Source organism: Equus przewalskii, chromosome 16, assembly GCF_037783145.1.
Source record: "Equus przewalskii isolate Varuska chromosome 16, EquPr2, whole genome shotgun sequence".
In the NCBI taxonomy this organism is placed as follows: Eukaryota; Metazoa; Chordata; class Mammalia; order Perissodactyla; family Equidae; genus Equus; species Equus przewalskii.
Window position 1 is genome coordinate 20,200,627 of NC_091846.1, and position 17,002 is coordinate 20,217,628.

The window sequence follows — 17,002 nt, forward strand, 5'->3', positions numbered from 1 at the left end:
TTCCCTGTTGCTGCTGTGACAAATTACCACAATTTTAGGGCCTTAACACAACACAAATTTATTCTCTTCGAGCCTGGAGGACAGAAGAAACAAAATCAGTCTCACTGGAAGAAGGCAAGGTGTGGGCAGCGTTGGCTCCTTCTGGAGGCTTTGAAGGGAGAGTCCATTTCCTTCCCTTTCCAGCTCCCGGAGGCTGCCTGCATTCCTTGGCTTGTGACTCCTTCCTTGTATCACCTCAGTCTTTGCTTCTGCCATCACATCTCCAACTAGTCACTCTGATCTCCTGCCCCTCTCTTATAAGGATCTCTTTGATTACATCAGTCCCACCTGGATAGTCCAGAGTCATCTTTCTACCTCAAGATCCTCAACTTAATCAAATCTGCAAAGTCCCCTTTGCCATATAAGGTAACATTCACATGTGCCAGAGATGAGGATGCAGACTTCTTTGGGAAGCCATTTTTCAGCCTACAACACATAGTATCACGAGATGTTCTAGTCCTTCTTATCAACCTAGGCCAATTTCTTTTTAAAACTTGACTATAACAGCCCAACATTCATGGCTAACTCCAACTTAGTTGTCATTTTCGAATTTCTTTGGTTGTAGCTGCTACCTGGTTATTTTGGGACAGTGAAATTCTGCCTTGTCTGACAGATTCCTCTTTCAATTGTACAAAATTTCCAAGCGGAAGAACCTAGCGCTTCACTCCCGTAGGGTGAGGAGCGGACAGCAGTTCTACACAAACACTGCTGCTGGCCAAGAGTGATGTCTTCCTTCAGTCAATCCATCAAGTCTTTATTAAGCAACTGCAACGTGCCGAGCAGAATTACATACAATGCACTTTCTGCCCTTCAACAACTGGCGATCTAAAAGGGGGAAGCTAGGACAGACACAGATAAAGCTGTGCTGAGCACCTGCTGCTCCCTCAAGAGCCTCTGTCTACCTACGAGAGGAGTTCTGTGAAGAGCGAGAGCCCACTTAGCTTGGAGTGTCCGGGAAGAACTTCACGGCAGATGTAGAGCCTTGAAAGATAGATTTAGACTTGAGCAGAGGATTGCTGAAAGTTGGCAATCCACAAGGAGGAATAGCATGCCAAAGGACAGTCGTCAGGAAGTCACGGAAAGGGTGGTAGGTGGTAAGGGGACACCTGTGGCTGAAGGGCAGGGTTTCTATTGAGCAGCCATGGGAAGCCAGATTGGATAGACTGGGGGAAGTCAAAAGCGGAGTATAGAGTTGATCAGTGGGGATCTTGAATTGAGCATTAGTCAGTCCTGAGTTGAAGCATGGAGAGCAGAACCCTCAGAAGATGCAGGACAGTTGTGGGGGGCAAATCTGGAGGAGGGCCCCCTAAACGTTGTGAGGTTAAACCAATCCAAGCTTCCCATAGCCTCGGAAGAGAGGCTCTCAAGCCCCTGATCTGACTTCTGTGGTAGAGGTCGCCTGTGGTCCCCATGTGGTTCACATGCATCCTCCATGACATCTGCTTTCAGCTATTCCAGGCATCCACCCCCTGATCAAACACAGGGTGCCCGGGACCCCCAGTTCTTTACCAACACCTTTGGTCTGGGCAGCTCTCCTTGAAAGGGGCAGGAGGTGTGTGGTGGCGGTGAGGGGACGGGTTGGGCAGACACACTTTGTAAATCAATTCATGCAGCCATTTCGATAGACCACTCAGGCCATGGAGGATGCCAGAGCCTGCCGGACATTCTCTTGGGAGATTGCCCATGTTTGTTTACCCATTTATTTGTCATTTGACAAAGAATGTTGAGCATGTACTGTGTCCCAGCCCTGTGTCTGCAGACACGACAGAAACAGAGCCTCTCATGGAGATTCCAGTCTGGTGGGAGTGACAGATGTTAAGCAGAGGATTACACCAACACACATGAATCGGAAGTGTGGTAAGTGCTGTGAGGGAGGCCTGTGGTGTCAGGGGGAACTTGTATGAGGGGTGTCTGAGCTAGTCGGGCAGGGTGCTTGGGGAGGACTTTCTAGATCCTGCATGGCTTCATTTGTCACACACCAATACCGAAATGTCACCTCCTCAGAGAGGCCTTTCCTGACCACCCTATCTCAACCACCACTGCTCCTAATCTCTACCGTGCTTTAGCTGTCTACACTGCGCTTACTGCAATCTAACACCTGACTACACACATGCACACACACATCCATGCCCCCATTAGACGGTGAGCTCCACAAGGACAGTAGCGAAGTCTGTTCTGTCCACGCTCCACCCCCAGTCCTGAGAACAATGCCTGCACCAGCAACTACTTACTGACTGAGTGACTGATGGACAGAGTGCCTAAATGAATGAAATGACAGAGAGCTGAGATCTGTAGGGGAATATGAGGCATCAAAATGTCGGGCGCTGCAGAGAGAGATTCAGGCTGAGGACATCTCCCAGGCTAGGGACCTATGCTGGAGGGAGAAGCCCCACTGGAGGGAGTTCAAGTTTAACTTATTCCTTAGGTTTTATTAAGCACCCATGTTTGTCCAGAGCTCTTCTCCAGGCCCTGAGAGTAGAACAAGACAAGATCCCAGCCTTCAGGGCTTATAAATCTGAGGGGGAGAGGTGTACAGGCAGTAAGCAATCAGACATTATATCACATATATTTAAATATAATAAAGCGTCAGGTAAGGATAAATGCTGTGGAGTGAAATGGAGGAGGAGAGAGAGAGTGGAGAGGCGGGAGGTGGGGTTTGAGTCAGGGGAAGCCTCTCAGAGGAGGTGATCCTTGGACGGAGACCTGAATGAGTGAGGGATTAAGTGAGACCAGGGGAAGAACTGGCAAAGGAAGGGGGCAGCTGAAGACACCGAGGCAGGACGGCAGAAGGACCTTGAGGATGCAGAGGGACTGTGCTGGGTTGTCCTTGGAGGGTCCTGAGTAACGTAATCTGAGTTAGTTTCTAAAAGATGATTCTGGCTGTCGGGTGGGTCAAAAGAAGAAGGTGGAAAACCAGTTGGGTGGCTCTGTAGTGGTCCAGACAAGACATGGTGCCAGCTGGGGCCTGGGTGGAGGAATGGGGCCATTTAAGATGATTGGCTTTAGTATAAACTGTGAAGCAGAACTTACAGACACAGAGATACAGGGTTTAGCTGGTACCAGTTATTGAATTGAGTAAGGGAAGGGCTGGTTAGTAGGGGTGTTTTGGGGGCGGTGGGGAGGGAAATCAAAAGTTCTATTTCAGAGGCATTAACTTGGAGCTTTCTATAGACTTCCAAATGGGGGCTGCTGTCAAATGGGAAATTAGACATCTGTCGAGCTCAGGGGAGTGGTTGGATCCAGAAGTAGAGAACTGGGAGCCGTCCATGTGAAGACAGCATCAGAAGCCCTGGGGAGATGTGCTCACTAGGTACTGAGTGGAGGGAGCTCTAAGAGGGGAGTGAGGCGGAGGACCAAGTCTGGGTGCCCCGACATTTAGCAGCTAGGAAGAGAGGAGTGTGTCCGTGTGAGGAGAAGCAGGCTAACGAGGTGGAGAAGATGCTCCAAGGTTGGGGGAGCAGAGCACAGATAGCAGGGGATGGGCAGGGGGTGCAGGGCCAGCAGGGCATACTCCAAACCAGGTGAGAAAAGCAGTCTTGATTTTGATTCAAAATGTCTACATCTAGAGAGTTCACTGACCCAACCACGAGACCCAGCTCCAGAATACCTTTGGCTGTTTCTCAAACTCGAGCCCTCCTGAGAGGCAGTTGAGTGTAATGGCCCAGGCCGGCCAGGACCCTGCAGGCAGCCACAGTGACTTAGGCGTCCCTTTCCCTGGGTGGCCTCTGGCCCGCACCGGGTGAGGGTGGGGTAGGTTTCAGGGCCCTCACGGCTCCTCATCCAAAGAGCAAACCTCCCCTCTCACCTAGTGGCCCCCTGTAGACCTTGGAGCCCGAGTTCTGTAAATGTGGGCAGGTGACTCAGACCGTCCAGCCTCATACTTCTCAAATGTCAATTGAGCATGATGATAATAGTTCTTAACTTGCAGTGTTATGATGAAGATTACATGATTTATACCTGTTAAAGTATCTGGCCAATGGGAACTGTTAACTCCTGCCATAATAAAGGATGATGATTTGCCGTCACTTAGAACAGTCAAAAATTTTGCCACAAACTCTGAAAATAACTAGTAAAAGAGAAATCCTAAAGCGTTCTGGACATAATTGGAGAAAGTACAGCCTCCTGTGAGTGTGTGAGTGTGTGTGAAAAAACTGGAAGAAGACTGCACTGAGCCAACGTGAGGTTAAGAGCGGCCGGTGCAGTCAGAGGTGTGGCTGGAACCTCAGGCCCGGCATGCATCCTGGCACAGCCTTGGGAAGATACTCCAACGCTCTCAGCCTGTTTCCGGTTGTAAAACGGCCCAGCACCAGTGCCTGCTTCATGGGGCATTATGAGCACCATGATGATGCACATGGAGCGCTCAGCACAGAATCCAGCACACAGCAAGCACACAATCAATATTGTGCTCAATATTACTATGGGCTCTTGAAAAACATCAATATATAAGTTATGGTCTGTTGGTTACAATGTGACAATCCTTTACTGTCATACCTCCTCCACTGTTTGGCCCCCAAATCACCTGACTTAATTGTAGCTTTTCCCAAAATTGAATGGAAACATAGATTAGGTTTGATTTGAAGGTTGCTGAATTGGGTCTTTTTTTTTCTTTAAAGACTGGCACCTGAGCTAACATCTGTTGCCAATCTTCTTTTTCCTTCTTCTTCTTCCTAAAGCCCCCCAGTACATAGTTGCATATGCTAGTTGTAGGTCCTTCTGGTGGTGCCATGAGGGGCGCTGCCTCAGCATGGCTTGATGAGCGGTACCATGTCCACAACTAGGATCGGAACAGGCGAAACCCAGGGCTGCTGAGGCAAAGCACGGGAACTCAACCACTCCGCCACGGGCTGACTGCCCCGTGAATCTGGTCTTAAATGAGCCCTAATGGGAGTGCCACAGCCGTCGTTTGACTCCTCATCTCCCATCCTGCCTGGTTTCTGTATGTAAAGTGTAAAGGCCCCTGCGGATTCACTTTGCCGTACCTGGACCCACCCCCAAAAATTATAGCCCCATCTTACACTGAGGGGATTACAACTTGGGGAAGACAAACGAGTTTTTCATGATTAATTCAGACCTTGGGTAGCAGTCCAGGAGGAAGGACTCAAACTGCAGTTCGATGCTCTGAGCCGCGGATCTCCACCTGATCCGGATTTGAGCGCCTGATCAAAGCCGAGTACCACCTCCCTTCTGGTGGAGGCATTAATTACACAGCAGCCTGTTGGTTTGTGGTGATTTGACCACACGGTGGCGCTTCACGCCTAACAATTCCGCGGGTCGTGAGCGTATCGCTCAAGATTTGAAATTCAAACGGAAAGGGAAAAAGGCGTGCCCTCTTTCTCAGAATGACACAGATACCGCCACCGCCGGCGAGCACGGGGCTATTAGGGTTGGGGGGTGGGGGGTGAGCTGGGTTCGTTAACTGGTTGCCACACTGTAGGAAAAGCCTCAATTCTTGCTGATTTCCTCGGAACTAAGGGGAGGGTTCTGGTTTGAAATCAAAGGACACGGAATGCTATAATCAGAGCCTATTTTTCAGAATATTCTTACAACATTGCACCAACTCCACCTACAATGTAAAATGTCATTTACCAGCGAGGCAGATGAAAAAAAGTGGACCCACATGAGCCAGAGTCTTCACTTTCCTGGTAAAAGAAATTTTTCTGAAGGTACCACCTGACTCAAGACAGGTCTAAGCTTCTTCCAGAAAAAAGAGATGGGTTATTACCCACCATTTTTATTCTTTTCTTGGAGGCTGCATAGGACATGGGCCTGAGTTGCAATACCAGCTCTGTCGCTAACTGGTTTGGGCACCTCCAGGAAGCTACTTAACTTCTCTGTACCTTGATGTTGTCATCTTCTAAGGGGGGATAATAGAACCTCCTTTATAGGATTGTAGTAAGAGTGAATTAATATGAAGTGCAACCTGATGAAATTGCCAATATTCAACAGTCTTTGACCCAGAGAGCGGCGATTCCCTGTGGTGTGTCCTCGTGCTTTGGGTGGGGTGCACAGTGGGGCCTGATAGAGTGAGCTGTTACCTTGCAGCTGGTGTGACAAGAGGATAACAAGTGCTCGTGGTGAACATGTAGAAAATAAACCGCCCTATCTTCTGGAGAATTTTTTCCTGAAGATTCTTACTGACAGGTGACCCTGTTGTTCTGGGTGCTAAATTTCCGAATATGAAAATGTGCCTGAAAGCAGTCTGGCTCTAGATCACAAGCTGTGCCTTTAGCCAAGTCATCAGGACCACAAGCCACCTGTCAGTGAGGTATGAATCCCGTGAAGGGAGAAGACCAAGGCCAACCCAGTACCCCCAGTGATGTGAGTAAAATTGAACTCACTTTCATCTCTCCTCCACCGTCCAGACCTCCCTTTACTGTCCATGCAGAGCTTGCCTCTCCAAGAACACTCTGCGCCTTGGACTGACGTCTCTCCCCGTCCCTCTGATGTACACACAGGCAAATTGATCTCTTCTTCGTCTCCTTCCCTCTTCACAAGCCGGGTGAATACTCGCTGATCTCATTGGCCGAAGGAAAAGACGCTGTTTTCATTTTGGCAGAAGTTTTCAAAGCTGTAGTCAAAAATGGTGAGAATTTCAGACACCAGACAGGCCCGTGTGGGGGATAGTTTTGATCAGAAGGTTCTCTGGGTGCCTAGCAGTGGGGCCACATCCCACGTCATGGTTCCGCTGCTGTAGGCCTGGTGGGAAGCCGGTGGCAGCTCTGAAGCTGGGAAGCCTGAGGTGGGCTGGGAGCCACACACTGATGGTAGGCGTCCCCACCAAGAGGACGGCAGCCACGGTCCTAGACATGCCACAAACAAAAACCAGGGAGTGGTTATGTTTTATGAGAGAATGCTTTCTTCCCTGATGCTCTTTGCTTACACTCTCCCTCTCATTTCTTTACTCAAACTATAGAGATTTGCTCCAGGGACCTCCCTCTGGCACCTTGCCCTTCCCCCCGTCATAGGAAATATGTCTGTGTTTATGGACTTATGTCTAATGTGGGGAATGGTGTCCAACTCTTCAATTCACCAACCGTGGGTTAAAAGTTAAGCAGCCAGACACGGAAGAGAACATACTGTATGATTTGATTAACATGAAGTTCAAGAGCAAGCAAAACTAATCTAGAGAGACAGTCTTCAGAACGGGGCGGGGGGAGTGCTGACTGAGAAGGGGCGCAAGGGAACTTTCTGTGGTGATGGAGAGGTTCTGTTTATTACGCTGTGGCTTCACCGGTGTAGATTTATCAAAGTTCATGGAAACGCACCCTGAAGATTGATAAAGATAACAGTGAAAAATGTCCCTCAGAACAACGATTGCAGAATGGGCAGGAAGGCCCATCATGTCACAGAAGAGAGAAGGGAATTTCCATATACTGCAAGATCCTCGCTAGGCTGTCCGCGCGGTTGAAAAATATATAAAACGTCAGCCAATTTTCTAGACAGTTTCAAAATCCAGGGACGTTTTTTTCTTCATGCACACACTGCCTATGTCTTTTCAAATGTTTACAGAGTATTTACAAAAAGTAGTCCTTTGGGTGGCAGTTGTAATTAGGAAAACTGGCAGGGAAAATTAACACATACCATGAAAGAGGGCTAATTGCTCCACTGCCATATACAATATTATTATCAAATGGCATTCACCGAGGAATCCAATTGGTCCATACCAGCTCCATCTCATTGTTCTAGGGCAGATCCCCCCTTCCTCGTTACCCTGAGGATGAAGCTGCCACGGCCCACGAATGATATGCCATATGGTACTTAACATCAGAATCAAAATGAGCTTGCGCTTTTTGTGTGAGATGCTGAAATTTATTAGAACATCAGAAAGCCTCGTTTCTACCACGTTCCTGAGACCTGCCATCTGCTCCATGAGAAAGAAAATGGAGATTTTTTTTTTTTTTTTAACCATTTACTTATTGTGAAATGTGAGAGTGCTGGTGTGTTTCAAAAGCAGGGTTGGGGGCTGGGGGAGCGTGCATAAGAGAGAGCCAGAGCAAGCCCACTTGGCAGGGGAGAAAGAAGACTGTCAGCTGAATGGTGGCGAAGGCTTGGGAGGCATAATTATGGAAATCACCTATTCCAGAGCCTTTTTTCTCCTCCTGACCACATGTTCCTTCCACACAGGAACAGCACATGGAGAGGCCAGGTTTTGAGAATAAGCAAAGTCTCCATTTCAGACAGGAGGAAGGGAGTTCAAACAAGTACTGCTCTTTCTGAGTGTTAGGTGTCTTCACGGAGAGGGTAGTGCATGTAGACAGGAGGGTAACGGACAAGGGAGCCAAAAAGGCTAATGGATGGAGGGGGAAACAGGGCTTTCTAAGGGGATGAGCAGAAACGGGGGGAGGCGAGATGAGAGAGGGATCTGAATGGGGTTGGTGCAGGAGTACCTATTGAGTAGGGAGAAATCCTTCAACAAGTTGTTTGGAATTTTGCTCTGTGTGTTGGGTGTTGGTGCTACAGAGAAAAAGGCGCTTTGTCTTTAAGGAGGGCTTCTCAGAGGTCTGGGCACTCATTTCAGGGCAACGCCTCAGTCTCCGGCATTATCAGGGGCACGAGATGCTGCCTTGACCGGGAGTCCTTTGCGTCCACAGAGCACTGCAGTCCGGAGGGCTCACCTAGCCCCTTGATTTTTTTGTATTTATTTATCGTTACTGTTGTCCTTGCATCAAAGCTGGCACGTCTTTTGGAACTACCGCAGGCGACATTCCTGGGACCTGGTTAGTGGCTGGGTTCTCTGATCACAATACTCGGGAGACAGACCTCCAGCAAGTGCCTACCGGTGCCTGAAATGGAGCGGGGATGGGGAGGACGGTCTGAGGCCCAGGGAACTTCACATAATAATATTATAGACGCAAGTCCTCGTTACGGCAGGCCTTTCTTGGACCACATCCAAGGAGGTTTAATTAAAGAAGAAGTGAAGAGACCTCTCAGTAGGCAATCTCACCTACGAGGCAGTCTTCCAGCGAGATCCTGGGGGCATCCTCAAAGTCAAGGTCAGGGTTCTAGGAGTGCTCCAGGACCTGGTGCCCAGTGACTGGCCACCTGGGAGCACAGCCCATCCCGTCAGCCTCTCCACTCCCCAGGTGCTCATCATGGCGCCCTCACACAGGGAGGCGACCAACAGCTATCTGTCAAGTGAAAGGATGGATGACTTTTTAAAAACCTGCCGGGTTTCTGGAATCCTGGCCTCCCCCTTGAGCCAATCTAGGAAAGAACGCTTCGTACAGAGTCAGAGGCCAACCTCTCTGAGGAGGAGTTAGTGGGAGTGGGGGGCAAAGTGAGCTTCTGAATTTGCAGGGAAGTTAAGTGGGAAGCGATGATAAGCCCTGGGGGTCCAGCATGTTCGGGTGGTGCCTGTCCTCTGAGCCTTCTCCCACCGAGGGCAGCAAACTGGTGGGGCCGCCAGCCTCCCGGGTGCTCTGTGGGGCTCTGCGGGCTCCTGGCCCCAGGGCTCCATGCTGGCAGGATGGTGCTGCTGTTGTGTTGGCACCCTGGGGGGAAGTTCAGGTTTCAGGCTGAGCCCCAAGGGTTCGTTGGCCACGTTCAGCCCTGGGCCGCCTGGCTGCAGGTCCCATGTGGGGCAGCCTTGCTTTTTACTCCCTGGGCGGCTGAGGGCTCAATAGTTAGCTCCTTGCCTGGGGGCCGGTGATCAGCTTCTGATTTCCCTGTGGGCCGCCCAGACCTCTACAAGTCAGCCTTGTGGAGATGCTGGGGATTCTCCTGAAGGCTGACAGGACCGGCAGGGGCTCGATGCTCCACAGCGATTGCTAGGGCCTGAAGACAGCTGCTGCAGGAACATGGTAAGCGGCTCTCAGCATCCTCTGTCCTGACTTCCTCTCAGCTTCCGTTAGTCGATCACCTATTAATCAAAATGCATATTATCTAAAAGAACGGTTGTCATTTCCTCAGCACTTGCCATGTGCCAAGTGTCTCATAGAGACGATCTCATTTAATCCTTAACACAAACCTGTGAGGAGAGGACCATGCTCAGCCCCCTTTTGCAGATGGAGCAACTGAAGATGAATGAGATTTAGTGAAGGGCCAGGGTCAAACAGCTGGTCATATGTGGGGTCAGCAATCAACCCGTTTAGTCTGACTCCAGAACCATTACTCTGTGACCCCCCACAACAGTCCTCCGAAAGAGTAAGCTCTGTTATTTCCAGTTTGGCTTGTGAGCAGACTGGACTCAGAGACGTTAGGTCATTTACCCAAAGCCACACAGCTTTAAGGCACAGAGACAGGAGCCCGTCTGGCTCCAGAGCCCAGGTTATTTCCCCAAAGCCACATCCCCTCTCTGAGCTCACTGAGGCTGTATCATGTTATGGAACCCCATCCCCCAGCCAACGGATGGCAGACCCAGTGAGTAGGATTGGATACGGAGTGAGCAAAGTCATCTTTACAGCAGGAAGATTTAGCTAAACCTTAACAGTTTGGGACTTTTAAAGAAAGAAACAAACTGTTTCTTTTGAAGACTGGTGTTTCTCAGGGTGCCACAGCTACTACGCAAGTAGCCCCCAAAGATTTGGGTGCCACCTGCCAATGAGAGTCCCTACCTGCTTGATGATCTAACTAGTTTAATGGTGCTAGTTCCGTCATGTTAGAAAACTTGGTGTGTCATCCTTGCCCATTTCACCCAGGCCCTCAAGTGTGTAAGGAATGTGTTTTACCAAGAATCCCTGTGACCTGGTGTGTGAGAAGCTAATACAAACGCCTTCCAGCGTGTGCTCGACAAATCGTGCGGGACCAGCCCATCAGTTGCCTCTTTTTGCTCTCTCCAGGGGCAGAGAAAGCACCCTGATGGCAGCGCCCAGGACAAGGCATTCTTATCATCAGCAGAGGGTGAGAAGGCTGCCCTCTGACCTCTATGCTCAGGGCCCCCCAGTAATTAGCTATGCCACCGGCTTCAGGGACTAGTGAACGCCGAAGACCACATCCTGGGCCGCCTCTCTCACTGACCTTAAATTCATTGAACCCAGGTGCTTTATCCCATGTGGTTGTAACCCAGCAGCAGACCGCTGGGTTCTCTGTGCCTCAGTTTCCTCTGTCACACACTAGGAGGGTGTCACTGGTCACTTGGGGCTTAGGCAGTGGCCATGATGTTTTCATCTGACTCGACGCTCTTCTGCAGAAGTTGCTGGGATGAACAACTGTGATCTTCCTTACCATTGGATTGATTTTAAATGCCTGGAGGTTTTGAAAGATTTTCATGGGTTCAAACTTGAGGCTTCAATTCAGTATTTATTTACTCAATAAGAATTTATTAAATACCTGCTGTGCCAGGCACTGTCTTGGCATTTTAGTCAAAATATAGATAAATTACAGCTACTTCCTGACCCTGAGGAGCTTGGAATTTAGCAGAGGAGTGGGGAAAAAATTTATGCGTAAAAATAGAGTATATGTATCTACACATACATACACACCCATACCTATATTTATATGCGTGTGAGTATGGGTGCACGTGTGGATGGAGAGATATAGAGATAGAAAGGAAGAAAATATGTGTGTGTGTGTAATATTTTAACAAAACAGTCCTGTGGTGATGAGGACACAGAGGAGTGGAGAAGTGAGTCTGGGACGCAGAGAAGGGCAGCCAGTGTCTGGCGGAGGGAGAAAGGAAAGTTCTAGAGACAAGGTAGCAGTGGAGCTGAGACTAACAGGCGACTGTCTGTCAATTATACTTCAATTTAAAAAAAAAGGAGAAAGAAACATTTTGTGAGAAGTGCTGTCTGTGCTTGGCGAAGGGTGGAGGCATTCTGGGTGAGCCTGAGGCAGTGGGAGGAGGGGATCATGGGAACATTCAGACAGTTCTAGAGTGCTTTGAATGCCAGGTGGTCCTGTAAATGGGTCCCACCCAGGAGCAGGTAGAGCCAGGAAAAGCGGAGGAAGGGAAGAGGAGACGCAGCAAGGGACTAGAAATGCGTTCTGTTCTGGAAAGAGCCGCTGGGGTTTAGTCTCCCTCTGTCCTGTGAGCCTTGCTCTCTTTCCCTTTAAGAAATCTCCATATATGAAAATCCAAACCTATAAGGTACACCTTGAGCCTGATATTTGTGAGACAGAAGGATTCTTCGCTAGATGAAGATCATCTTTTTAAAACTGAGCTCCTTTGGTGCTTTCGAATGGAATCCAGTCCCCACATGCCCTCAGGTTCGGGGTCCCACGTTGTGGGAAGTGGGGTGACCTGTGTGGGTCGTACTGCCCTTCCCCAAGCAGAAGCATCCATGGACTCTCTTTTTTCATTTTAAAATGTTTTTAATCTGAAGGAGTAAAGAAGGGATGTCACAGATTAGTGAGCAAACCTGGTAGAAAGTTCTTTTTGCTAATCCTAGTGCTGTCTTTCTTGTTGGGTTTTTTCTTCCTTTATTTTCCTCCACTTTTTATGTCTTTCTCCACAAACACACCCATCCCTAGCTTCATTTTTGTAAAGAAAAGAAAATTGTCCTTTCACTGCCTTTTGGAATTGACATGAGGCGAGTGCCCTTGCTCACCCCCCAAAAAACACCCCCTTTGCCACTGTTGTGTTTTTCAACTCTTTGTTCTAACCAAACAGTTCCCTATTCTGGAGATGATTATAGTGAACCTCTCTAATTCTAATCCGATTTCAAATTTAGCTGTGCTTTCTCGGTGGCAATGACTGTTCCCCGAGTCAGGAACGAGCGCAGCCGTGAAACGAGTAAAGTCACGAGAAATAGGGAAAAGGTATCTTTCGTCTCCCCAAAAGGATGTCTCTGCACTTTTTTGGAGCCCCTTCAGATCATGATGACTGGGGATTTCAGGCTCCGTTACCCACATTTCCCCTCCGTTTGTGTTCTAGTATGGATTTATCAACACCTGTCTGCAGTCCCTTGTGACAGAGAAGTTTGCTGAAGTGACGTGGGAACAACTGAAGTGAGTATTTTAGGGGAAGACTAAGCCTCCGTCTTGTAGCTCGTCCGCCTCCAGGGTCTTCGAGGTGACGTGTTTTTATTAACTTTGTGATTAAGCCAGTTTGTTGACACTAAAGAGATCAGTTCAAGTACCTTACACATACCCACTCTGTACAGAAAAAGCCTGCTCTCCCCTGCCTGTCTTTAAGGAAGGTGTCAGGCTCAATTCCGAAAACCAGCTTTAAAACAAGGGCCCCGTGGGAGTAACACCCATGCTATTCTACCTTTTATTTCACGAGCGAATTCTTATTTGCTCTTTTTAATCGCAGAAGAGAAAGCAACTGTGTTGTCTCCATTGCACATAAATGCAGCTGCCGAGATCCCACGGGGGCGGGATATCCCTTTCGAATGTGGCCGGAATCCCTCCTTAGGCATCTTTAGTTGACTGTCGGAGCTTTCCCTCTGCCTCCGCTGGTGAACCCCTTACGCTGCCGTTTCCGTCTCCTGATCATCTCAGGTCTGATTCCTGAAGGCTTTGCTATCCCTCTGCTTTCTCGGAGACTCCCAGCCGTGAAATGTTAGAGGATGGGGCTGGAAGGGCCTCCAAGATCTCCTGGTCCTAAGAAAAGGGAGGAATTTAAAAATATGGAAAAATGATTAGCTTTCTCAGTTGATCAATGATATGCAAATGAAAACAATTGGGCATGGTGTTGCCCGTTAAATCTCCAAAAAATTTAAGTGATAATAACCAATTCTGCTTAAGATGCAGCAAAATGGGTAATTGCTGATGGTATGGTAAATTAGCACAGCCCTTTTGGAAAGCAATTTGACAACATGTACCAAAAGCTAGGAAAATGATGAAATCTTTTGAATAGTAATTCCATTCTAGAGAATTTATTCCCTTAGAAACACACATACCTATATACAACATATATGTATATATATGCAAAAATATGTAATGTAGCTTTATGTTTATAAATAATAAAAGAAAAAATTGCGTATAATATCCAAGAACAAACCAACAGACAAGTGGATGGCAAAAGAAATATGCGTCATTATCTGTGATGATTGCAAAGATCATGAAGCAACCTATAAAATTTTATGACAATATTAAGTAAAAAAACAAACAAATGAATGCCCCCCCCAACAAGATACAAACGTACATAGTTACTGGGTAAATCATACAAATAAAAATAGAGAAAGACCAAAATAATAGTTAACAGTAATTGAATTAGAAAGATGAAATGCTGAATGACTGACTTTTTTTCCATATCTGTCAAATTTTCTATATGTTTTCACTGCTTTTGTAATGTAAAAATAGCTTAAAATGCTAGTGTAAAGTTTCCCTCAGCCCCTCTTGCCCCATTTCACAAACTGATGGTCAGAGCTGGGAGTGCAGGCGACTGGAGGTTACATGAGGAGGAGCGGAGCTGGCCCCACAGCCTCAGCCCCGCTCCGCACCTTGTCACAGCAGCCAACTGTCACACGTATGAGCCCTGACTGCCTCATTCTAGGGAAAGGCAGCCCCTGGCCATTTCCATAGCATCTCTGCAGTAATTCACTTAGAGTGACATAAACTCAGGTGGGAAAAAGGAGGTTTGGCGTCATGGAGGCAAAGAATACTCTTTTCCAAATATTTCAAGGAGGAAAGCTGGATCATCACGATAAGAGAAAGCCTGGACTGTTGGGCCCTTGAGCCATCACCTGGCTCAGATCGCCTCATTTTACAGGTGAGAAAACTGAGGCCCAGAGAGGTTAAGTGAAATAATGGAAATAACCAGAAGTAGCCTGAGCACTTAGCCCTGAGTGGAGGTAAAACAACGAGGTGTTCCGTCTGCCTGTGACAGGCCACTGAGACGCACTATTTAAAGATGGCCTCTTGCGCTCCCCTGCATTACGAAGCAGATGCAGCATGACCAGCTCCCAGGACCCTGACTGGGGGAGATTGTCAACATACCTTTGCAAAGCCAGGAAAGAATAGCTTTCCATGTACAAGTAGACGGAAGAAGCTTTTAGCATTTTGTATTCTTGGTGTAACCTCACCGAAAGGAATGGTCCATTTTGCTTCCTGCCCCCAGAGGGGCCGTCCACACAGCATTCCCAAACAAACAGGAAGCCCTGGAGTCCACAGGAAGCCCAAGGTGACGAGGACTTTTGAACAAGGAGTGTGAAAGGGTGCAAGGGAATCAGAGAAACAGGTCTGGGATCAGAGAACCCAGTGGGGCTGTATCCTGAGTCTGTGTGGCCAGTTTTTACCTCTTTAATCTGAAGCACCAATTATCTGCTTAATTGAGTCTCACAGGGTGTGTGTGTCTACAGAGCACTGGACACCTATGCGATTGCACTGGAAATGCACCTTTAAACCAAAGGCGAAGCCCATCTGACAGGCTCAACCAGCTATAAAAACTGCATCGTATTAAACTAGTTAAAAAAAAAAAAAAACTGGTGCAGAAAACTCAATGTATAAAACACAAATTAAGGCAAGATTATTTGCTGTGTAAAAGGATTTGCCTCAGGCTGCATTTAAGTAACAAGTTCCCTGGTGCTTTTAAAATAGAGTTTTAGCTGAAAAAGAAAAACCTATCAATTCCTACACAAATTTTAAGAAGAAACGATTAGGCAAAATGAAGTATGTCTCCAGACTTTCTGACATAAATTTTATTTTATGTGAAATAATCAGAAACAGATGTTTCTCCTCCTTTGCCTGCATTGTTTATTTCCCTCTCATATAACCTAGATTTATAGATTTCTAATTATGAACCACTCTCTTATAACCTCCTGGCTAAAATCTTTGTCAAGACCTAACAAGGAGAAGCAGCTAATAGATTGGAAGAGTAAGGCCCCTGGAGTCAGATAAACCTTTACATTTTGCCTGGATCATTAACTAGCTGTTTGACTTGGGCAAGTTTATTTATTCAACAAATATTTCTTTACTTCCTAGTATGTGCCAAACAGAATTCCTGGCACCGGTAAGAGTGTGAAGGGCTAGACGAGGGCTCTGTTATCTGGGAACATGTCTGCTAACGTTGGGGGCAGACAATAAACAAGTAAATAAAAAAAATCTTTCAGATTGTGCCAAGTGCTATAAAAATATAGGGTACTTGGTAGTGACCAGGGAGAGGAGATGTCAGTTTCCCCAAGGTAGTCAGAAAAGGCCTCTCTGCGAAGGTGATATTTGAGCTGATAGGCAGGAAGGGGTCAGCTTTGAGTCAGGGAAAGATATGTGTTATAGGCAGAGAGAACAGCAAGTGCAAAGGTCCTGAGGTGGGACTGAGTTTGGTGAATTTGAGACCCAGAAGAAAATTCAATGTGACTGGTGTACTATGAGAGTCTGGTAGGAGATGAAAGGGGAGAAGTCATTAAGGATCAGAATAGATAGATGCATAAAAGATGGAAAAGAGTTGAAATTGTATTCCAACTGCAGTGGGTTACTGAGGTTTCTGAGCCTTGGTGTCCTCACTTGTAAGTGGGGATAACAATAGTCTTTGTGTCATCTACTCGTGGGGATTGAGATGACTAATATAGGTGAAGGGCCTGGCACTTTGGGTGAGGACCTTAGTCCAGGATTCTGCTTTCAAAGATCAGCAATTCACTATGTGAACTAAAATTTAAAGGAGTTAGTAGAAGGATGCAGGGGACTCACAGAGCTCAACTGTGGAAAGCACCAAGAGACCTCAGAGGTGACGGAAGAGCAGTAGGCCTCTCTCCATTTCTGTCTCTCCTCATATTTACTCTGTTTTCCTAGCTCTCTCTGCAAGTCTCTTAATTTCTATTTCTCCCAAACTTTTCTGTATGCTTTTTCAATTCAAGGGATCCCCATCCTCTGATTGGCTCAGTTTCTTGGTGCCTTCATTCCAGATGCCTGAGACAGAGGATTTGATGGGCCGACTTTGGTCAGGTGCCCATACCTAGCCCAATCAAGTGGACTTTGAAAAGTAGGGTCCCAAAAAAGAGGTTATGAGTAGAGCCGCCATGATTGGCGTCTTCTCCACTATATAAACACATGCGTGAAGAAGAGATGAGTGGCTGGAGGATTTATGTATGAATGAATGAAAGATGAATAAATGAATGGTAAATGGACCAATGACTACCGAGCCCAA

General features: G+C 47.5%; 1 protein-coding gene across 1 annotated transcript in view; it reads left to right on the plus strand.

Moving 5' to 3' along the window:
- Positions 1-6,711: 6,711 nt before the first annotated feature.
- LOC103551994 (guanylate cyclase soluble subunit beta-2-like) overlaps positions 6,712-17,002 on the plus strand; it is a 69,268-nt gene continuing 58,977 nt past the window's right edge. Inside the window, exons 1-2 of the mRNA XM_070578819.1 lie at positions 6,712-6,803; positions 12,851-12,924. Coding sequence (XP_070434920.1) covers positions 6,801-6,803; positions 12,851-12,924 — 77 coding nt within the window. The 5' untranslated portion in view covers positions 6,712-6,800. The remainder of the gene's footprint in view (positions 6,804-12,850; positions 12,925-17,002) is intronic.